Below are 25,437 nucleotides of genomic sequence, written 5' to 3'. Positions count from 1 at the left end.
GTTAAATAAATCCTCAGGATATAATGTATAGCATGGTGACTATAGTTAAAACTATCCTGCATATTTGAAAGTTCCTAAGAGAGTAGAACTTAAAAGGTCTCATCACAGAAAAAAAATTATAACCATGTATGATAATGGATGTTAACTAGATTTACTGTTGTGATCATTTTGCTGTATATACAAATATCGACTGGTTATGTGATTAACATGATATTAACATAATGTCAATTATATCTCAATAAAAAATCAAAATTCACAACACATTACTTAGAATACAGGCAATATATAAACAAAAAATATGTTCTAACTTGGTAAAAACATCAAAATATTTTCTAGTCTACTTTAAAATTATAAAATTGAATAAATGAAATAAGTTTAGAAATGTTTAGAATAAACTGTAGGTAAATAATCTTAGATTCATTATTCTACTTATTCTTAAAGAACAACACATTACCTCCATATTATAGAATAGGAAATTAGGAAACTTAGAGTAGATAAATCTAAACAATAGGGAGCCTGCCCTGCTTAGAAGAGGAGGGAGGATTCATCTTGAAACTGTATTTGCACAGCAATCACACAGTAGTTTAGGGAGTAAGTGGTGGCTCATAAAGATTATAGGAAGCCATCCCTTGATGCTGTCACTATAAAAAGTCATTATCAATGAAAAAATACTGCCATTCCATTAGAATAGAATGAGACAATTCAGCAACAGAAAGCTCACAAGAAAGTCAACTCACAAAAATTACTATAAAGCCTATAGTAACGAGGCTATGTATTTACAATTAATGTGTTGAGACTGTAGCTTTACTTTCACCACTCTCAAAGATTAAAGCAAATGCCAAAAAAAATTTTTAGTGTATTTTGACATTTAAATAATATAAATACCTGAGACAGTGAAAAATAAAAACAGTGGAAAAAAAAATCCAGGCCATGCTACTTTCAATGGGATACAATTTTCTTTAGAATAATTTACAGAATACTTGAGTCTTGTTTTTAAATAAAAAATAATTTAGACTCTCAGAAGGCAACCATAAATTGTTTTCATTATTATTTATGCTATCTTTGTAATTTACCTTGAAAACTTTAATTTCAAACATTAGACCGTACATAGTAAATATAAAAATTTTTCTTTAGTGAGATACCTTATCCATTATACCCATTGCTTTAATTTTAGCAGATTCACTGCCGAGTTCATTAAGCTGATGTTTTCCTAAAAGAAGTTCCTGAGGAATTTCATCATCATCACCTGAAAAATCAAACCAGATAGTTTAGGTACAATAAATAGCTTAAAACAGCAAGCTTAATTTTTTAATAAAATCTAGGGACACACAAACAAAAACAAACAAACTAAACAAATAACAACCTAAGAGGCCTATGTAAACCTGAAGGAAACCCTGAATGAAAGGACAGGGATTAAAATGGGATTTTGATGAAGATGGGAGGAGGAGTTAGATCTCTTATCTTTACTACTCTAGACATACTGTTGACCCTTCTCAGCCAAGCTCTCTGCCCTAGAAGGCTGACCTGTATGGACTACATCAATAGTCTCCTATCCCCTCCAGCTTCTGTTTGGGTTCAGCTAGTGGGGTGCCCTGTCAGAAGATCAAAGAGGAGAGTGAGGTCAGGGTATTTATATCTCTGACTCCTTCCTTGTAAGGTCTCAGGCTGCCCATGTTCTCTGACCAAAAGGTTAGTGCTTTTTTTTCCAAGTAAGTCTATGACATTATTTTCCCTACAGAATTGAGTTCTGGTAACTTATATTTACCCTTGTTCCTTTTGGAGTAGGGATGGTAATAATTCCATGGCTGTTAAACCTAGATTCTGGTACTATTCTGTCCCCAACTCTGTAACTGGTCTCTTTGTAAGTAAGTCCTACTCAAATTATCCTAATTTGAGACTGCCATCTGTCTTCCTGTTGGGACCTTAGATGACATGGAAGACGGTTTCTCAGCACACAATTTGTATGCCAAATAATGGCATTAATGATACTTAGGCAAGTAACTTTCCCAAAACAAATACTTTTTTTTTTTTTTAAAGATTTTATTTATTTATTTGACAGAGAGAAATCACAAGTAGATGGAGAGGCAGGCAGAGAGAGAGAGAGGGAAGCAGGCTCTCCACTGAGCAGAGAGCCGATGCGGGACTCGATCCCAGGACCCTGAGATCATGACCTGAGCCGAAGGCAGCGGCTTAACCCACTGAGCCACCCAGGCGCCCGCAAAACAAATACTTTTAAAATAAAGGTTAATATAATATAAAGGGTAATATACCTTTTAAGACATTTTCAAATAGGTGGACGCCTATAAGAATCATTGTATATTATATGGCTTTTGTCTAAATTAGGCACTAGTGTTTATACCAGCTATAGGTGGCATGGAATTGTTGAGTAGCTCTAAATACTGTAAGCAGTGTTACATTTCTTTATTTAAAGCTATGATCTTTACATATTATCATAAAAGAAATATATGAATATATTAATCCTACTATATTCTAATTGGTTTTGTTTTCCATATTAGATTCTGTATTACTTAAAGCCAGTGGCTAGAGTATTTATCTTTGCATCTCTAGCACTTAAAATATTGCTGACAAAGAGTAAGTACTCAATAAATATTGGCTGTAAGAATAAATGAGCAGATGAATAGGTTCCTATTTCTGCATCCTTGGTCCTATTAGTACTCTCCTTATCTAGCACCTACTCATGTCTCATCTAAAAAAGGTTTCTTTTATTACAGTCATACACTGGGGAGGGTATGATTCACAGACCTATATCCCTGAAACAAATAATACATTACATGTTAATAAAATAAAATAAATTATTATCACCTACTTTGGTAGCTGCATTCTCAGGATTCCAAAGACAGTATCAATAATACTTGATTATTACACTAAAGTTTTCAATTTCTTAATAATACAGACTACATTTGGGGGGAGCCCGGGGGGCTCAGTCAATTAAGCGCCTGCCTTTGGTTGAGGTCATAATCCCAGGGTCCTGGGATCGAGTCCCACATTAGGCTCCCTGCTCAGTGGGGAGTCTGTCTCTCTTTCTCTCAAATAAATAAGTAAATAAATAATCTTTAAAACAAAAGAAAAGAAAACAAAAAAACACAGACTACACTTGACTCTACAACTAGATTTTAAGTTTCTTCAGAGCACAGACAATGCCTCTATCTGCACTAGAGAAGTGGCAGAAACATAGACACATAGGTAAATAAATATATTTAAAGCGGACACTGTATTTAGAGGTAAATAAATATATCTTAAAATGATTTTACCAAATGCAGTAAAATCCATATCTTCTAAATTATCCAAAATATTTTCTATTGAGGCTGTGAATCTTTTAAAAGTTGAAGAATCCATCATTTCTATAAGAAAGAAAAAATAAGAGCTTATCACATTACATGTAGAAAACTGAAGCTGAAGACTATGAAAAAAGACATACTAAAAAGTTACCTTCAGGTGTTAGTTTTGGCTCATAAGCTTTCCTCTTCTTCTGTTTTTCTTTTTTCTTCATTTTTCTAGCAACTAAAATAAACAAAGAAATATTGAAATACAGGAATGACAATTTAAAATATTTCTATTTTTGCTTCTAGTTTCCTCCAGAACTTTAAATTCTTAAACAATAACCACTACCATTCCAAACTAAATATATACTTCTGTCTTAACAATTAGGAGTGGTTAATTAACTCATGAAAAGGTATCAAATATTCTTCAAAGTTAAAGACCTAAATTTAAAGCAACTTATGTAAGAAATCCGTTGACACTGATGAATTACCCTCACTAAGGCTGGGAGGAGGAGAATAATCTTCCATGTCAGAATCTGATGGGCTTCGGTTTCGGTAACGACCACCACCCGAACTCCTTCTTCCTTCATGAGAGTGGCCACTTCTCCTATGATCCCCAGAGCTTCTTCTGTCACGCTCTTCATATTCCCAAGCTTTATCATCATCTTTTTTATGTCGTTTCCTAGAGGCTAGAAGCAAATCCCCATGACAAATAATTTACCTCATTTAAAAAGACCTAAAACTTGTACTTCACAAATGAACCACATGAGGGGAAGGAAAATCATTGTGTGGGTCTAGAAAACTGAGCCGTTGTATTTAATCAGACACATTAATTATGGTATAGAAATGGTATCACTTATTTTAGCATTATCATATTATTTTAGATTTAAAAAGATTTCTACATGAATTTGGAAGGTATTCAGTGAGTTGGTAAAGATAATATTTAACCATCAGGATTAATTAAGGCATGTAAAACAATCTTTAATCTAGGATTTGGATGAAAAACAGAAACACTTTAAAGCATTTGGATTATTGATAGGGAGCAGGGTTTGGAGGAAAAGTAAACCTTTGAGAAAGTGCTATAGCATATGGAGTAACCATGTATACCAACAATGAAAAGCCAAAGTAAGCCCAAAACTTGGGTATAAATTCAGTAGACTCTGATAATCTAAAATCACAGACCTACAGAGATAGAATAAATCTGTACAGTTGTAAATACTCATATACTGAATTCGGTTCTCCAACAATGTACTTGCTTAAACCCAAGGAGAAAAGCTTTTAAGCATATACATGCTTCATGAACATATTTATATATGTTACCTTCAGTCCCTTCCCCAACCTTCCAAGGATCTAAGCATTCCATTAAAAACACCAGTAATGACAGGAAATTCTAGGAAGAACTGGCAAACAGATTTCATCTGACACATCAACTCTGATCAACTGGTAATAGCTGCCTAGAGCTTTATATTTCCCTGAGAAAGCATCATATTTCAACAAGAAAGACTCATTAGAAATGTCTGTCCTGTGAGAGCTCGAGGGCAGTACAAGTGACAAATATTTACCATACCTGCTCTAGGATGTAGCAACATCAACTTAAAACTAAGATAGAGAACTCATGTGTCCCATTATCTAGGCATCCTGTTGTTTTGACCACTTGTTGGTGACAATGAAATACTTTCTAGTCTGCTGAACTAAGTCTGACTCTCTTGCTTTCTTTGAACTGGCTTGTATTTTGAATTCCCAACTATGATCAATACCCAAATACTTAAGACAAAACTCTTACTTGAGTTCCCTTAAATCCTAAAATTTAAGGATGCCAACCCTCCGGCCAATGCTCTCTATCTATGCTTGTGTTGGTGCCTTTCCTTTAGGTGTGCATAAGCAATGTCTGTACTTTGGCTAATACTACTGTTACAAGCTGCCTTAGCTATACCTATTCAAGAATCTAGTATGGTTTCTGGTTTTGGACCCTTCTGTCCAATCTACTGACAGCATAGTAGAGAAAGATAAATTTGTTTCCTCTTCTTTTTGGTCATAGGATTGGCATAGCAAGATAGTTCGTAAAAAGACAAACATGAGTGCATATATTTAAATCTTCAATGATTTTCTTTGTAACTGTGCATAAATTTGACATGAAATATGAGGAAGAAGGACCCCCCCTTTACAATTAGTGTATGCCCCAGTACATTCTGTGAGAGGCTGCCTTATAAACTAATATAAGGTGTGTCTGTGTGTGTGCATGTGTGTGTCAGAGAAACAGGTAATTTATGTAGCATTCACTAAATATTTTTTTCAACAAGTACTAAAATACCTACCAGATATGAGGAAAAACAACTAATAAGCTTCTTCAGAAATGTGCAGAAAGTAGTATTCTATGACCTCAAATATGACTTAGTCCTTCTGAATTCTAATTTCAGAAGAAATCCATTTCAAGCATTTAATTCTTTGATCAGAAACACTTGAAAAAAATCTTACAATTGTTAGCAAGAACTTACAATATACTGTATTTGTGAAAAATTTTAGAGGCCTTCAAGATTTTTATTTCACATTTATTAAGCTTTAGGAAATTTGGATAAAAATAGGATGGCAAATTAAAAAAAAACCACCCAATTTCTATGATACAGTGTGTTTGTAATAAGGCTCTCAGGATCCCAATTCACTGTTACTAGTTTGTTCTTTATTGCCCTCATAGCCCTAAAGAACTAGGGGAGGAGCTCAGCAGACAGGTAGGTAAAATATGCCTTCAGTGTTTTCCACTTTTCCTTTCTAAATTTTATCAACATCGTTCCTTAGCTTACATCTTCCTTCCTCTTTCTCCAGCAACCCAATGATGTTGTATTTACGTTATGGCTACCCAGATCTATGTGGCCTGACTTTCAAAGTTATCCCTCAACCCTTCTCCCATTCTTCAACAAAACAATTACCCTAGTTTAAGATTTTTAGGAAACCGATTTGATTAAACTGCAGCAAAACCTTAAGTTTCAAAAAGTCTCTGAAAGCAGCGTAAGGTTTGTGCTTATGTTCTCATAATACTTCTACATTTTGTACGTCACTATATTTTCACTACATTGTTTTTGTCATGGTATAATGACAATGTGGTTGTTTATGTCAACAACCAACTGAAATTATTTCATCTCTCCAGTGTCTCCAGAGTCACTTTTTCTCTAGTTACTTGTATAGAAATAAACTTAGAAAAACTGGAAGCTACTCTGAGGTCTCTTGAAAAATCCAGAGAAACTTCTTGCACCTATCAGGTTGAAGCTGAGGTTCTTTAATTAATATCCACTTTCAACGTATTTGGGAATAGCTGTAACAGGATCCATGGCTTTAAGATGACACTATGTGGTCCCATAAAATGAAACAACAGCTCTCATAATGGCAAAGAAAAGAATAGTGACTGCATTGAAGACAAACATGAGGCATGTGTGGCTGGCTCTCTCCCCTGTTTTAAACTTGGTGGGAATTTCTGATTATGCTATCCTTTCTACTGAACTGTAAGGTAGCTTCAAAATTCTCATCAGTTTAGCAATGCAGAGAGCCACTCTCAGTTAAATGGAGTTGAAGTGTGATTTGAAATCAATCTGCAATTAAGGAACTCCTCTTCTTAGCTATTCCCTTTAGAACTGGGTGATGTTTGGGGGATGGGGGAGGAGGAGGAGTGAAGGAGAGGCATGTATATAAAGGGGAACGAGTTTCAGGGCCACCAGATCTCCTTTCTTCTCTCCCTTTCCAGAGCATATGTTCCCATATGACCAAAATGTTTGATTATAATAAAAGAGTATTAACTTTAGCCATTAAAATATATTGCATGTAAATACATCTCATGATAATAACAAGTTATGACAATTATACATATAATTAAATGTCAGATTAACTGCTATATATTTTATTTCAATTTTAAAACTTTGTTCATATTTGTTCAGTATTCATAGTCTACTCCTCATAGCTCAAGAGCTCACAATTTAAAGATCAGAATAAATGAACATTGAAAACTTTGGAGGAGGTAAAGGATTTCCATCAGCAATATACATTTAAAATTGGCAGCATGCATCTGTCCTTCCTGCCCTTGCTTGTCACACCTCTATCTACGGAAACTAGGTGGAAAAGGTAGAACACACTGGTTGTCTTCCCACTTCTTTTGGTCATAATGACTAAGTCAGTTGGCACACAAGTGAAGATCTCCCATAGTCTGTTTCCACTGAATGTCGTTTAAGTCAAACAAGGTTGCTGACCCCTCTTGGCTAGGCTCAATTCTCTTGCTCCAGAAGAAGGAAGATAGGGATAAAAGAGAAGAACTTTTTCAGTGGACCAGTAGGAAGACAGGCGAGGTATAGCAAGTCTAGTGCAAAGACAGGTGATCACAGTGTTGTAGAGAGGTAGCTGTGTAGTGAAGAAGCCAGCTCTGGAAAACAGTGAAACAAGGGAGGAATTCCAGGACACAGCTGGGCAAAAAGGAGAAGCCAGGTCCAAACCACACAGATAACTGGCAATGTGGCTAATCCATTCATAATTTAGTGATAGTATGGTTTTAAGTATTTCTTTACCTGGCTATCTCCTATGTGTCCTTCAAGACTCAACTCAAGTGTCACCTCTTCCAGTAAGCATTCCCTGAACCCCCAAGTATAATTCTGATGCCAATCCAATGTGTTCCCATAGCACCCTGGATTTACTTATTATCACTGTCCTTTTCTCACTGCTACAACTGTTTACATATTTCCCCCATTAGACTGAAGGCTTTTCAAAGACAGGGGCCACATCTTATTTGTATTTTTATTCTCAGTGCCTAGCATATCTAGTAGGAGCTCAATAAATGTTTGTTAAATATAGACACATACCTGTGTTATTTGACACTAATAATAATAGCTCATTAAATTTTTTTTCTTGGTGCCAACTGATCTCATCTTCTGCATTTTTTTAAGTATAAAGAAAAAAAGCTTGCTATACTATGTTTTTAAGAATTAAGATCACTGTCCTCTTCCTAACCCCCCAAATTATGAATGAGACAAACACATCAATCTGCTTAATTCTAAAGTAATAATAAAGTTATGTGATACTTACATTCAAAAGCTTCATCACTATCATTATCTTCATCTGAACTGATTTCAGCATATTTTGGCTTTTCATTAACTGTGCTACGCTTGCGTTTATTCATTTTCACACGTTCACAAAGTGGCATGGTGGATTCAATTTCTGCCAGAAGTTCAGGGGGTAATTCTTTTAACACTGATTGATCTATACTACCTATTAATGAAAGGTAAGAAAATAATTTAAATCTGAAGATAAAAGGGAATTTTAACTTAATTAGCACAATAAAAATGAAATACTAGTATTTATATAAGTTTTCTAAGCCAGCTTTGTATTTTGATAAAACACATATTTAAAACTCTAATAGGCTTCACCCCAAACTGGTAATGTAGTTTTTATACATATATCATTATGTAGTAACTTAAAAAACATAAAAAGGCTAGTTTCCTCATCAATTTTTGACACAATGCCTTCATGTGTCTGTATAGACTAAAAACTTTCTAAAACAAGAATTCACTGGCATTACTCAGTCCATATGTAGTAAGGGATTCATCTCGCATTCTTGGTAGCACCCAAATTTATTTTACAGAGGGCTGGATCACTTAGTTTGAAAGTATACTTCTCTCAGTGCAAATTTGAAGAGTTGGAAGACACTTATATACCCTTCTCTTCCTCTACGCTCGTGTACTGTGGCTGGGACAAGAGTTTTACATGCTTTTACCTATCATTCATCTATTTGAGAAGTATAGTAATGCCTTTAATAATACAAAAATTTCCTCAAAGAGATAAACCAATCTATACATTAAACTGAAGAAAATAAAAACATGAAAGGCAGGATAAATAAAAACATATTAAAATGTAAGTGTCTATAACTAAAATAGTAAATTCAAGTCTGTTATGAAATAAAATTTGTATTTTTCCATGGACGACTAAGACAGGATAAAAAATGTATCAACATAGTAACATTAACATAACTTTTATTATTTAATCCTACACACATACACAAATAACTAACAGTTGTCGTAAAATAAATAAATTCTTAACATCTTACTGAGAGCTTAAAAATGAAGAGGTAGCAAAAGCTATCCATTCAGGATAATTTGTCCTTGACGACTATGAAAGATGACAATTTTAAATTACTTACCCTTGTAAATCTTTGAGTGGAAGTATTAAAAATGATGTCTTACCTGCTAAATTTTAGAAATTGGGAGCAAAGAGTATCTTAGTGGTGTACAGCAGGGAATATTAGTAACTATAAGCAACCTTCCATTACAACATTCAAATGATAATAATACTTAACGTGAAGGATGAAGTAAATCATGACAAAATGAATGGGTACTGATTAAGACAATTTCAAAGTATCAATACACAATCCCAATAATTTAAGAATATAAAACATAAATTATTAATCTTGATGGAAGAATAATCCCTTTTTATTCTTTGTGAAACTTTTATTCAACATCATGAAGGAGTTATTTCAGTTAACTTTTAGTCTTTTATACTAAGGACACATATAGCAAAAATTTCACCTAACAAAGATGTAATACTTGTGACTGGTAATATTCCAAAGACTTCATTGCTGAGAATCCTGACATACTAATGTTGAGTATACTTATCTATGTCACTTTCAAATCATGCGACACTACTTTGTGCTGGCTTTCTAAATTCAACTGTATTTTATAGTGAGGTACACTTTTTAGAATATTAATACAGGTAAAAAAAACCAACTTTAGCTTTGGATTGTCCTCAGCCTGAAGGTAAACACACTATGCATCTCATTTAAAAGTCCTTAATGTCTTGGGGTGCCTGGATGTCTCAATTGGCTAAGCATCCGACTCTTGATTTAGAATCAGGTCATGATCTCAGGGTCCTGAGATTGAGCCCTGCAATGGGCTCCATACTAATTGTGGAGCCTGCTTGGGATTCTCTCTCTCCCTATGCCCCTCCCTTTCTCTAGCAGCAGCAGCAGCAGCAGCAACAACAACAACAACAACAACAACACGGTCCTCAATGTCTTGAACACTTATAATTAAATGTGTGTGGGTTTTTTTTTTTTGAATGAAGGATTATGTTTTCTAGTATTTATCTTCCCCTTTTCAGATGACCTATAATATTAAAGAAAAAATTTTTTTAAAGATTTATTTATTTGACAGAGAGAGAGACACAGTGAGAGACGGAACACAAGCAGGGGGAGTGGAAGAGGGAGAAGCAAAGCAGGCTTGCCGCCGAGCAGAGAGCTAGATGCTGGGCTTGATCCCAGGACCTTGGGATCACGGCCCGAGCCGAAGGCAGACGTCCAACGACTGAGCCACCCAGGTGCCCCTCATTAGGGGCACTATAATAGGGGCACTATAATATTAAGTATGTATATATTAGTGGTCATTAAATGCTTTTTGATTACCTTTCATAATTTCCTATGATCACTTAGAAGTATGCTCCCCGTATAGTTTCTGAGTTGCTATATTTTATAGGCAAATGAAGACGTTTCTCAAATTTTAAAAAATGGGAATGCTTTCTTTTTTGTACTACCTAAAATGTCTTGGGTATTTATAGGCAACCCAAAGTATTTGGCCTTTAGTCCATCATGAAATTTTTTAAAAAACGAATTTCCCTGATTATGTTCTGCTTAGACTAAATTCCCATTCTCAGAAGCATACAGCAACCTGATACTAATATCCCAGAATTAAAATTATCCTGCAGATAAATATACAAAAACAATGAAGGGTCAATATATGTACTGATGCTTGTACTCTCTTTACAATGGTTTATCAGATCCCCAGAGCAAGGAGTCTGCTCTCGTCTTTTCTTAAAAAAAAAAAAAAAAAAAAAAAAAAAAAAATCCTTACAATAGCCAGACATAGAAAACTTATGTCATATATTTGATAGAGCAGGCATCAAAGTTTATTCCTTGTAATTTACTGTCTCTTATTCCCTAAATTAAGAAGAATGCTATCAAATTTAAGAGCTTTTGTATTCTGTAGATCATTTTAACATCTGTATAACTCTCAAAGTTATAGCAACATAATTCAAAGACCAAATGTTTCATTTCTGAAGATAATCCAACTTAAGAAAAAAAAAATCCAGTAATGGGTAAATCTTTCAATGTACCATCTTCCAAAAGTAAACCCTGTTTCATTTCGAATAGAAATACGTACTCCACAGGTTTATGCATTTTCTGAATTAAACATCCTTTCTTCCTTTTAGTAAAACACTTTATAAATTGATTCAGCCAAGTCCTTGATTACAAAGGTTAAGAGAAAATATTTGACTTTCCTGTACTCACAATCAGCATATTTAATACATTACCAAGGACTGAATAACTGACTCAGCCTCAACAGATCTGAATAAACAGTGAGTAATTCAAATGATGCTTATGACGTATTTGATTATATTCTTTTCCCTGACTTAGGAAATAATCTTTTAAATGCAAAAATAATATCTACTTCTCAACACAATGATTTTATAAATTACTGTTGTTCGTGGAGTTATTTTTTCTTAAAAAATTCAGAATGCTAGTACTTTATGATTATCTTTCTCACCTCATTTCTCCCATCCCAATTACTTTATTCTTTAAATTGTGTGTTTGAATTACCATAAAATTTTAAGTTACTAGCTTGAGGGGATAATGTCATTTAGTCATGAATTTTTTGAAGTACTACACTTTCAGCTTTTGTAGATATATAGATAGACATAACGCACCTCTATCTCCTAGCCCTCCTAAAGCTAGAAGAATACATTTACTTCTAGATGTGTTACATTTTTGTAATCTTGGATTTCAACTATAAATCACTCATATTAGCACATGGAACAGATTACTAAAACCAGAACTACTAAATCTCAGAGTCACTAATCTGATAACTGACAATGTGTTTTTTTTTTTAAGTGAAAAACCACACCAAGATTAAAATAAACCACCTCAATTAATGAACTCTTTAGGACTGAATATTCAGACAATGGAAACCAGTCATATTCAGAAACCATGAAACTCACATAAACTTGCCAATTATGTAAGTCATAAAAAACATCTTAGGTATAATGTAATTCAGTGACAATTCTTAGAACAACCTATACCAATTACAGGGGAGTAGCATCAAATGGATCTTTAAATTTAATGAGAGGCAAAAGAAAATAAAAATTTAGTTGTGTATGTTGTCAATCGGCCCATCTTGTGACCCTAAGTGGGTTAATATGGTTTGAAGATACATATTTTTTGGTGGAAATGGTTCCTAAATGCAAGCCTACGTCTTTATTTGAAATCACTGTTAAGAAGAAGTAAATTCAAGGAGCATAAATTGCAGATTATATAGCCCTGAAATATGGTAACAGTTGGGAGGTAGAAACAAAAAGCAGCACCTGAAGAGAAACTAGGAAAAGAAAAAAAAGTGGTTCAACTATGAGACTAGGACACTGAATGTTCCTTTCACGAGGACTTCAAGGTTATAGCCTGATGGCAGTACTATGTATGGGTAAAGAGGAAACCTGTGGCAAATCCTCAGTTTGAAATGCATGGGTCCATTTCTATGCCTTTTTTGTTTTTTTAAAGATTTTATATAATTTGACAGGGAGAGATCACAAGTAGGCAGAGAGGCAGGCAGGGGGTGGGGTGGGGAGCAGGCTCTCCACGGAGAAGTGAGCCCAATGCAGGGGTCGATCCCAGGACCCTGAGATCATGACCTGAGCAAAAGGCAGAGGCTCAACCTACTGAGCCATCCAAGCGCCCCTCCTTATGATTTTCTTAATAACGGTTTTTTTTTTTCCTCTAGCTTACTTCATTGTAAGGGTATAGTATATATGTAATATACAAAATATGTATTAGTCAACTTTGTATTATTTTTAGGGCTTCTTGGTCAACTTTAGGCCATCAGTAAATTTGAGAGGAGTCAAGAGTTATATATGGATTTCTGACTGTGTTGGGGGGTGAGTGCCCCTAGACTTCAAGTTGTTCCAAGTATCAGCTGTTCTTGGAAGGAGCAATAGCAAACTAGGAGAAGTTAGACTGTACTTTTTAGTACAAAGACTCCTTCACTGAGTGAAAATGAGGGAAGTGAACACAGAGATTTCTACCAGAGTTAATACTCGTTAGGGTAATAAGAATAATGTTTGTAACTGAGGATGAAGTCTAAATTTAAGGGAGGAGAGCATCAGGCAGACTACCTCCTCTAGAAAAGAAGAGTCAGGAAATAGGTCTGCTTTTTGGTAATGTTTTAGGATAAGTGAAAGTCATGTATAATGAGATAATCTGGTATAAAGTTGCCTTGATTTTGATAAAGAGACAGAGAGACCTCAGGTACTGGCTGGAGGCCTAATAATGCTTATTCAGGATTATTAAAAAAAAAGGTTTTTTTAAAGGGAAGACTAGTAGTTATTCATCTTTGGCTAGGGAGGAGTGGTCAGGTTCAAATCTGCAGCTCTTTTCTTTCCATTGGTCTTTGAGGAATACTGAAACTAATGCAAAGAACCATTATATAATCACTACACAAGGAACGTTACAACCTAAGAACAGGTAATCAATCTCCTTTACAATGTTAAGCAGCAAGTTTTAAGTTGCAGGTTATGGCCCATTAGTACATTGTGAAATCAGTTTTGTGGGTCTTGACTAGTAGTTGTTTTAAAATGAAAGTGAAAATGTCAGGTTTTTGCTTATAGTACAGGGATTGTTAATATGTGCCTGTCTGTGTGCATTAGGCCACAACATGCATTTTATTTCTTAGGGCACAATCACAAAAGTTTTAAAGTCTTTCAAGTTTTATGGTTGCCACTTCTTTCAAAATAGCTGAGTCCATTTGGATTGAAAAGGCTCTTCTAGGTTACTCAAATTCAGTCTGTGGACTCTGCCCATGGTTTCTTAACCTATAGGTTTGATTAAAGATAAAGAATAATTTGAATAAAACATTCAAAATTAAACTGATTTTATTCATTATAAGTTGATGGGACAGTGACTACTGTGGTTTTTTTAAAAAAAGATTTTATTTATTCATTTGAGAGAGAGAGAGACAGTGAGAGCTCAGAAGAAGAGGGAAAAGCAGACTCCCTCCTGAGCAGGAAGCCCAACGCAGGGCTTGATCCCAGAACCCAAGGATCATGACCTCAGAAGGCATATGCTTAACTGACGGAGTCACCCAGGTGCCCCAGGATAGTGACTATCTTGTATCAGAGAGCTTAATCTATACCTATATATATATATATATATATATATATATACCTATATATATCAGAGAGCTTAATCTATACCTATAATTCTGATATAAAAGTTGCTGTTTCGTTTTTGAAGTCATTGTAATAAAATCTTGGATTACTCAGAAATTCTTCTTCTGTTTTTGATGTAAGTCTTTCTAATAAGTCCTGTATTCATCCCTTTTTTTAATAAGACAACTTCTTGGGGCATCTGGGTGACTCCATTAATTAGGAGTCGGACTCCTGGTTTTGGCTCAGGTCGTGATCTCTGGGGTTTTGAGTCTGACAACCGGCCCCACATTCCCCAGCACTGGGCTCTGCACTCAGCAGGGAGTTGGCTTAAAGATTCTCTCCCTCTGCTCCTCACTCACACTCTCTAATAAATAAATAAATCTTTAAAAAAAAAAAATCCACAAAAACCCAAACTCCCCAACCATCCCCCAAGAAAAACAGCAAGACAACTTCTTGACTCATGATTATTGAAAAGATCAATTTTCCACAATGCTTTACACAGCAATGCCTTTAGGAGTTAACTGCTATGCATAAAGTGTTTGAGATGATATGAAATCATTCAGGCTTTATTTCTGAGTTCTGTAGGTATGCTTACAGTTTGCTGAAATGTACATACTCAAAATCAGCTACCTTGCATAGAATATATAACACACAGCAAATGGGGTCAAAATCCTTTAACCCTTTTATACTATTCATGAAAATTTATTTCAAGAAAATTAATACAATAAAAAATTCTATGAAGAAAGATGTTTAGATAGTTTTATCTATTGTAACATCTTTTCCCAGCTGAAAATTCTTTTCTAAATCCTGAAAGCAGTTCTTAGTTGTTCTATATTGATAATTATAGAGAAGTTTACCCACAAAGTGAAAAGATTTAATAACTGACATGTGACAAGTATAAAATATTTTAAAAGCAATTTAAGGGGCGCCTGGGTGGCTCAGTGGGTTAAGCCGCTGCCTTCGGCTCAGGTCATGATCTCAGCGTCCTGGGATCGAGCCCCGCATCGGGCTCTCTGCTCCGCAGGGAGCTTGCTTCCCTTTCTCTCTCTCTCTGCCTGCCTCTCTGCCTACTTGTGATCTCTGTCTGTCAAATAAATAAATAAAATCTTAAAAAAAAAAAAAGGCAATTTAAGTCTGTATATACTTGCTATATATTTATATTTTATATATTAATTATATTAACATATTAATAATATATATATAACCCCAATAAATGAAGTACTCTCAGATCTTAACTATCCTCCTTAAAATATTATATTTGGTAAATTCCATACTATATTCATAAGTACTGGAAAAGAACTAGAAAAACTACTTCAAAACTCATTCTAGATGAGTCCTTTTATATACACATATAAATACTCAAATGGCAGTGTAAAATCCAAATTTTAGGTCTCATTTGCTATAGAATAAATAAATAAATAATCAGATTCACATACATTAAAATTTCAATTTCATATTGATAGTAGGCTTAGCAAACTATAGCGTCTGGGGTCAAATTTGCCCACCACATGTTTTATATAAAGTTTTATTAGAATACACTGACACACAATTATTTATATGCTGTCTATGATTGCTTTTGTATTATAATATTAAAGGTAAGTGGCCCACACAGCCTAAAATATTTATGATCTGGGCCTTTAGAGAAAGTCTGCTGACCCCTCATCTGTATCATGTCATACTTTAATCCAAATTGGAACAAAGTACCCACCTTGCCAGTATAGACGCTACAGTTGTGTTCTGTACATTTTAGGTCATTGAAAATTAATTTATTTAATGAAGACAAAAACCAAGGATTTAGTTCATAGCAACTGAAAAACACTACTATGAATGAAGCAGACAGAAGAAAAGATTCTAAGAAAAATCTGGTTTTAAGTACCATAGTTTTGATATTGACACTGGTAATAAAAAGATTTCATCAACATGCATTATATTGTATTACTATGAGGAAGAACTACAGGAAGAAACAGGGATCAAACTATCCTTTCCTTGATATGTATATACAGAGAGCGGAAGTACAACCTAACTATATTTCAATGAACTAGAAAAAGAAAACAAAGCCAAAATTTAATAGAAGGAGATACTAAATACTAAAGCAGAAATAAATGAAATATCAATGAAACTAAGAGCTGAATTTCTGAAAAGATAAACAAAATAGACAAACCTTTAGTTATACTTACCAAGAAAAAAAGGAAGAGGACTCAAATAAATAACATTATAAACAAAAGAAGAGACATCAAATGGATACCACACAAAGGATCCTAAAATAAATATATATTTATATTCCTAGAAACATATAAACTGCTAAGATGGACTTATGCAAAAACAGAAAATCTGAAGAGGCATCTTCCCAACAAAGAAAAGCCCAGGACCAGATAACTTCTCTGGAGAATTCTAGTAAATGTTTCCTTCCAGAAGAGGAAGGAAAGAAGAGAACATCCAAAGGCAGCACTACCCTGATACCAAAACCAGAAAAGGACACTACAAGAAATGAAAACTACAGGCCAAGGGATGCCTGGTTAGCTGAATCAGTTAAGCGTCTGACTTGATCTCAGCTCAGGTCTTGATCTCAGGGTCCTTAGTTTAAGCCCCACATTGGGCTCCACACTGGGCATGGAGCATATGTTGAAAAAAAAAAAATTACAGGCCAATCCTCTTGTACTCGTGATAAACACAGATTCAAAGTCCTCAACTAAGTATTAGCACACAGAATTCAACAATGCATTAAAAGGATCAGGATTATATACCATAATTAAGTGGAACTTATTGCAGAATGGTTCAAAACCTGCCAATCAATGTGATATACATTAACAAAATGAATGATAAAAATGACATTATCATCTTAATAGATACAGAAATGCATTTTAGAAAATTCAACATTCATTCATGATAGAACAAAACAAAAAAACCCAAAAAACTCTCAACAAACTATGTACAGAGGAAATGTACCTTAACATACTAATGGCCATATATAACATGCCCACAACTATTATCATACTCAATGCTAAAAAGCTTTCCAAGATAAGGAACAAGATAAAGATGCCCAATCTCACCCTTATATTCAACATAGTACTGGAAGTCCAAGCCGGAGCAGAGCAATTAGGCAAGAAAAGAAAGAAAGAAAGAAGGAAAGAAAGAACGAAAGAAAAGAAAAGAAAAGACCTCCAAAACCAGAAAGGAAAAAGTAAATTGTCTCTATTGGCAGATTACATGATATTACATATAGAAAACCCTGAAGACTCTACCAAAAAATCATTAAACAAATTACATAAGGTTGGATATAAGATCAATATACAAAAATCAGTTGAATTCTGATATACAACAACAAACTATCAAAAGAGAAATTAAGAAAACATTTATAATTGCATCCCAAAAAATAGGAGGTGAAAGATCTATATACTGAAAACTAAAAAACATTGATGAAAGGAATTGAAGAGGAAAATAAATGCTAACAAATTTCTATGCTTGTGGATTAGAAGAATTAATGCTGTAAAAATGTCCATACTACCCAAAGCCATCTACACATTCAATGCAATCTCTATCAAAATTCCAATATTTTTTATAGAAAAAGAACAATAACCTATAGAAAAAGAACAACAAAAACAACCCTAAAATTTGTACAGAACCATGAAGTAGTCAAATAGGCAAAGCAATCTTAATAAAGATGAACAAACCTTGGGGCACCATGCTTCCTGATCTTAAACTGTGTTGTAAAGCTACAGCATTCAAAACAGTATAATACTGGCATAAAAACAGACACATATATTAATGGAACAGAGAGCCCAGAAATAAATTCATGTATATATCGTCAATTAATTTATGAAAAAGGAGCCAAGAATACTCAACGAAGAAAGGATAGTCATTTTAATAAATGGTGCTGGAAAACTGGACAGCTACATGCAAAAGAATGAAACTGGACCACTATCTCACATTATACACAAAAATCAACTCAAAATGAATTAAAGATTTGAACATATGACTTGGAACCACAAAACTCCTAGAAGAAAACATAGGTGGTAAGCTCCTGGACACTGGTTTTTGTAATGATTGTTTTAGATTTGATACTAAGGCAAAAGCAACAAAAGCAAAAATAAACAAGTGGGACTATATCACACTAAAAAGCTTCTACACAGCAAAGAAACTGATCAATAAAATGAAAAGGCAACTACTGAATGGGAGAAAATATGTATGTGTAAACCATGTATCTGGTAAGAGGTTAATATCCAAAAATCTATAAAGAACTTACAACTCAATAGCAAACCAAAACAACAATCTGATTAAAAAATGAGCAGAGATCTGAATAAACATTTTTCTAAAGATGACATACAGATGGCCAATAAGTATATGAAAAGATGCTCAGTATCACTAATCATCAAGATAATGCTAATCAAAAGCCATAAGGAGCTACACCTGTTATAATGGCAAAAAGACAATAAATAGCAAGTGTTGGTGAGTATTTGGAGAAAATGTAACCTTGTGTACTATTGGTGGGAATGTAAATTATGGTGTAGCCACTATGAAAAGCAGTAGGGAGGTTCCTCAAAAAATTGAAAATAGAACTACCATATGATCCAGCAATATCCACTTCTGGGTATATATCCAAAGGAAATAAAATCACTATCTCAAAGAGTTATCTCTATAGCTTGCCTGACCCAAGATCACTGAAGCATTATTTACCAAAGCCAAGACATGGAAATAACCTTAAATTGTTTAGTCTACTGACAAATGAATAAAGAAAATGAGTGTATTTGTGTGCACAGTATTATTTACCCCAAAAAGGAGGAGATCATATCATTTGCAACAACAAGGATGTACCCTGAGGGCATTATGCTAAGAGAAGTCAGACAGTGAAAGACCAATACTGTATGATCTTTACTTATATGTGGAATCTAAAAAAACAACTCACAGAAACAGAAAACAGATTGGTGATTGCCAGAGACAGGGGTGGGAGGTGATTGGTGGGTGAAATGGGTATAGGTAGTCAATAGGTTAAAAACTTCCAGTTACAAGATAAATAACTTCTGGAGATGTAATGTACACCATGGTGACTGTCCTTAACAATACTATTTTATATATTTGAAAGTTGCTACAATAGTAGATCTTAAAAGTTTCAATCACAAGGAAAAAAAAGAACTATGTCAGGTGATGAATGTTAACTAAACTTACTGTAATAATCATTTCATATTATAAACATAGAGAAAATCATTATTTTTTACACTTTAATAAAATGTTATGTTAAATATATTTCAAGAAATAAAGAAATGGAGACACCTGGGTGGCTCAATTGGTTAAGCATCTGCCTTCAGCTCATGTCATTATCCCAGGATCCTGGGATCAAGTTCCACATCCGGCTCCTTGCTCAGCATGGAGCCTACTTCTCCCTCTGCCTGTGGCTCCTCCTGCTTTGCTCTCTCTCCCTCTCTGACAAATAAATAAAATCTTAAAAAAAAAAACAAAGAAAGAAAGAAATTCTGGCAGCAATGTCTCCAAATATATTGATTATAAAATATATATACATATAAAGATTTTAAAAAATTACTCTCTTCATTAGATAAATTCAGTTAAAAATGGCGTGTTGCATTTCTTCATATTAAAAAACTGGACAGATTCTGGCTCTTACTGTAATATTGATTTTGGTCCTCATTACTAAATAAAGATAGGAGGAAAACTGGTTTCTCCATTTTCAAAAATGAATGAACCAAAGCTTTGTAAGGCTACAATTTATTCAAGATTCTGATACTAGTGCTCTTTGTACTAACATTTATAATGGACTTAATAGAGAATTTTCAATTTTCAACATCAGAAGCCAGAGAAAGCTAAAGTTTCTGTGAATAGAGGAGGGGATCCAGATTCAAAATTCCATATTATAGTGTACTATATTACAGTGTTTTATATACTGTTACTCTAGTATTCTTTTTTTGTTGTTGTTTTTAAAGATTTTATTTACTTATTTGACAGACAGGGATGACAAGTAGGCAGAGATGCAGGCAGAGAGGCAGGCAGAGAGAAAGCGGTATGCAGGCTCCCTCCCAGAGCAGAGAACCCAGGACCTGAGACTATGACCTGAGCCAAAGGCAGAGGCTCAACCCACTAAGACACCCAAGCGCTCCCTCTACTATCCGAATATAGTGAACTATCTTATTCTAAAAAAACAAAAAAGTTACTGAAACCTTTCTCTATAAGAGGCTCATATAGCTATTAAGAAAATAAATACCTACCTGATATTATACTATACTAAATTATGCTATGTATTATAAATACAGTTGACCTTGAATAACATGGGTACGACCTACAACTGTGTAGGTACACACAGATTTTTTCCCCAATAAATACAGTATGGCACTATAAATATACTTTCTCTTCCTTATGATTATAATAATGTTTTCTCTAGCTTACTTTATTGTAAGAATACAATATATAATACATACAAATACAAAATATGTGTTAATCAATTATTTATGTTATCAGTAAGGCTTCTGGTCAATAGTAGGCCACTGGTAGTTAATTTCTTTTTAAATTAATATATAATGTATTATTTACTTCAAGGGTACAGGTCTGTGAATCATCAGTCTTAGACAATTTACAGCACTCACCATAGCACATACCCTCCCCAATGCCCACAACAAAAGTCAAAAGTTACACGTCGATTTTCAAGTGTGGGAGAGTCAGTGCCCCTAACCTCTATGTCAACTATACATTAGACTATATAATAATAATATATATATATAAATATGTACTATATATTAACATAGTATTAATAATACTATATAATAATATTGACATATTACAATATTATGTTAATGACATAATATTATACTATCATCTATCAAATAGATATTCATTATCTTAGCACAGGTATCAGGCTTTTGTAAAGGAGGATTTCAGAAACTTTCTTTTAGAGTAAGTAGGAATTCAGTATGTAAGAGTTATGACTATTTCTTCATAAATAGGAGGTTCTTCCACATTATTTATTTACCTTATTTACTCCTCAACCATACGCCTATTTTTACTATACAGGAAAACCTTATAGAAGCTATGTTCTTGGGCTGGCTTGAGAAATGGAATGAGAAGGAACAAAAATACCACTAGTAAGTTTTAATACTTTAATTCTTATTTAAAAAACTCTACTTAATCTCTTTAAATCAGTATCAATTATCTATTAAGCAAAATGTGAATCAAAAATTTTCTATGAACAGAAATCATGGACAAAAGCTTCCAAAATACTGCTGTAAAAAATCATACCCAATAACAGTTAGGTATAGATTATGCCAACTTTTGCAGTAAATATTCTCCCAATGTTTCCCAAAGATACCAATGATAGTAAGGTCTTTGCAGAAACTGAATATTTGAATTTTTTGAAAAGCATTTTATAAAACTATTCAAATGAGCCAAATTAAGTTCCCACTGCAGCACTATTAAAAATTCTGAATATTACAATCATACCATTTTACTAAAAGTTCCTCAACTTAAATATCATCAACTATGCCAAAAATTCACTCTCAGAGACAGTAGTTTCTCTCAAACTTACAGAAGCCTGGAATCCTAAATACAATCAGTGCCACATAAAAGGGAACCAGTTAATACTTCTGTGATCAACACTGAGTAGTGTAACTGGTACAGTAATAACTGAGGGAGAATAACTGGCCCAAATGTGATTGCAACTATTACCTAATCCTAAGCAAATGAACACTACAGTTTTAAACACTATTGACTACTTGAGGGGCTACATTAGTACACATACCCAGTGAAAACCATTTTCAGTAACTGCTTAACTGTTTAAAAGGCCATGATCTCAAATATGGGTGCTATGGGATATTTCCTAAAAGTACTGAGTGCAAATGATGTAAAACAATAAACTAGTTGGAAGGAAGTAGGTGGAGGAAAAACAAAAATTATTTCCTTGGATATAAAGGTAAAATACTGTGAGACACCCTGGAACAGTAAATAACCCAAATCAAATTGCTAATGTTTGTAATTACTAAGCTGTTACCAACACATAACATGCCTGTCTTAAAGACCTTGTAATTTTATATTTTTTAAATTGGAGACATACTGAACATTAGGGGATATAAGGATAATATTCTGAATAAAAATATTTCAATAAAGATAATATTCCTGGCATTTAAAATACTGACAGAAGTATATTGTAATAGAAGAAATTTTAAAAATTTAAAAGGTTTTTACAAAGATTATGTTGGTTCTCCATAACCATCCCCTGCTTGAAAAGGAAAAAACAAGGATGGTAAGAAGACAGAAGATGACAGAAGCAGAGTGAGAATAGAAGTGATAATGAGCCAATCTGTAACAGAAAAATAAAGGGAAAGGGTAACTAAACAAACATAAGAAAGGGTAAATCTCCTTGGAAACTTAACAAAAAGTACGTAGTTGACTGTTATTACAAAGTTGAGTGAACAGAAAGTTGAAAATTGGATAGCTCTTACATTAGGGTCTTTTGGTGGAAGCATAAAAGATGAATACACAATTTTAATCTGCATACAAAGCCTTTTCTAAAACATGGTGTCAATAGTCATTCAACAGCTATTTAATGTGCTCTAATTATGTACTAGGTATTATGCTAGGTACATACACATGTCCCCATAGAAATCAAATAAAATGTGACTATGTGACTTTTACATTTAACATGTTCACACAAATGACAAAAATAAGAAATATATATTGAGTCATAAATCTATATCCCTACCATTCTAAATTAGCTTAAAGCATACTCAAGGAATTTTAAACAATCCTAAAGAATGAATATTTTAAATATGGACATCAGGTAAATTATTTAAAAAGATGGAATTTCATGGCTCTTCCAAGAAAGGAAAACCTACCAAGAATTTTGGCTTGAGAAATCAACCACAAAAGTATCTCAATAATATTCAATTTAATTCCTTTACTCAGAAATACACCACCAGCATGTCAGAATATGTGATTCTGTGACTCTCTCGAAAAGAAAATCCCAAGCAATGTGTATTTTACAAAGGGCCAATAATCTACAACTGTGCTTCCCATGCTTGTAATTTAAAAAACTTACTATTATGTAACTCTGCTATTGCTAACTTAGTAGCAGAGACCTAAAACAAAACCAAAATTAGTACATTAAAAAATAACCGATAGGAATTCTAAGGTATAAATAAAGCCAAATGATTATCTACATGGAGTCTTGAAGTAAATCTAAGCATTAAAGTAATATTTTTGATGAAAATGTCCACTTAATTGTAACTGCAGATCTAGTAATAATACATGTGTGTATATATACGTACCTGCACATGTACACACCCACACACACACTACACACACACTACTCTAACAGAGAGACACACCCAGATAGCCTACTTACTAACATGAACATATCAAGTATATACATTTGTGTTAAAAGTACATTTAGGAGAAACAAGGATAAGTATTAAAAAGTTTATATCCATAGACAATCAGAAAAACATGGGAAAGAGTATAGCAATTACTATTAGGAGTACTATATTAGGAGCTATACTGATTTCTTGATGTTCAGTTGTAAAGATTCTTTGTTAGGACAGAGCTTAGAAAGCAAGGCTAGCGTAAGCTGACAGAAGGAAGAGGAGAAAAAGATGGTCCAGATTAAGGGACAAAAGGGTACCACTTTCCATCTTTCCATCTGACTCTTCTAAAATTGTATACCTATACTCTCTAGTTTATACTGTATATAAGCCACTCCCAAAGTTTCAGTGAAAGTTTTAAAAACAATATCTAAAAGAAAACAATTCTAGCACTGGCCACTACATTCTATTAACTTCTTTTATGTACACAAGTGATTCCAAAGAGATGCATTCAAGTTAAATAGTAAAGACTATTAGTTAAAGCTGAAGTCTTAATTTTTTGTTAAGTCTGACTGCTACAATTTAAGATCTGAAAGCTTCACTAAAGAAGTACGAGTATTAGTGATAGACAATTTTTTTTATTTTTAAAAAATAAAACCAAAAAAGTAAAAAAGCAAACATTTGATAACCAAGTAATAATAAAAAAGATTATGACAAGTCACTTCTTTGAATACAGTTCTTCATAATGACACTATGTTTTCATTGACCTTTTTTTGGTAGACAAGACACAACATTTTACAAAAATAATAATAATCATTACATCTTCTGGATTTCCTAAAACACTATAGATACCATGCAATACAACTTTTTGTGATGATGCAAATGTTCTCTGTTTTAATAAGGAAGCCACTTGCCACATGTGGCTATTGAGGACATGAATTCTTAATTTTATTTAAATTAATTTCCATTTAAATAGCTAAAGAGGCTAGTGACTATTCCACGGAATAGCACAATTCAAGAGTTTCATATATTTAATAAGTAAATATAAACCTAAGTTCTTAATGAATCTCTCACAGAATGAGAACTTAAAAATCATACTTTCACCTCTATTGCCTTGAAATCAGTATCTTCATGTATTTATACTGCATGGACTAGATACGTCTTGCCACATACCATCAAATTATGTATGTCTTAGATATTTTTAAAGTAGTATGTAAAGGAACACAAAACTGTATTTTGTGCACAGACTGCAACTGTATTTAACACTTCAGACTTTTTCCTGGCAATACTACTACTCAAATAGCCACAGAATTTAACTCAGCAACTATACAATAAACAAAACAAAAAAATCATCCTCAAACCCCACTAATGACTTAACCTGATTTAAGAGGTGAATACTATTCCTTAAGACCAAAGGGCAAAGCTTTGTATTTTTTAAATAAAATATCTATAACTGACCACCTATCCCACAAGAAGGGAAATAACCTTTCTATAACTTTCTAAATTATATAAATTTAAACTATGTATCAATAATTAACTCAGAGATAGGTATGTAAGAAAATAATGTAAGACCCAATAGTCTTAAGAGCTTATAACACTGATTTTTGTACACCATTTAGCTTTACTGACATGTTAGAAATTAAAATTCA

At 33.6% G+C, this 25,437-nt stretch overlaps 1 protein-coding gene across 5 annotated transcripts in view; it reads right to left on the bottom strand.

Annotated features, from left to right (window-relative positions):
- The window catches only part of NIPBL (NIPBL cohesin loading factor), a 205,714-nt gene that overhangs the window by 64,715 nt on the left and 115,562 nt on the right, over positions 1 to 25,437 (bottom strand). For all 5 annotated transcript variants that reach the window (XM_045079473.1, XM_004738003.2, XM_013051832.2 and 2 more), the window contains 5 exons: positions 8,340 to 8,522; positions 3,773 to 3,970; positions 3,451 to 3,522; positions 3,273 to 3,362; positions 1,143 to 1,246 (listed from right to left, as the gene is read on the bottom strand). In XM_045079473.1, coding sequence (XP_044935408.1) covers positions 1,143 to 1,246; positions 3,273 to 3,362; positions 3,451 to 3,522; positions 3,773 to 3,970; positions 8,340 to 8,522 — 647 coding nt within the window. The remainder of the gene's footprint in view (positions 1 to 1,142; positions 1,247 to 3,272; positions 3,363 to 3,450; positions 3,523 to 3,772; positions 3,971 to 8,339; positions 8,523 to 25,437) is intronic.

This window comes from Mustela putorius, unplaced genomic scaffold (genome assembly GCF_011764305.1).
Source record: "Mustela putorius furo isolate JIRA1106 unplaced genomic scaffold, ASM1176430v1.1 tig00000407_pilon_pilon_pilon, whole genome shotgun sequence".
NCBI lineage: Eukaryota > Metazoa > Chordata > Mammalia > Carnivora > Mustelidae > Mustela > Mustela putorius.
The sequence above is the reverse complement of the archived record's forward strand: the minus strand, read 5'-3'. Positions and strand labels throughout refer to the sequence as shown.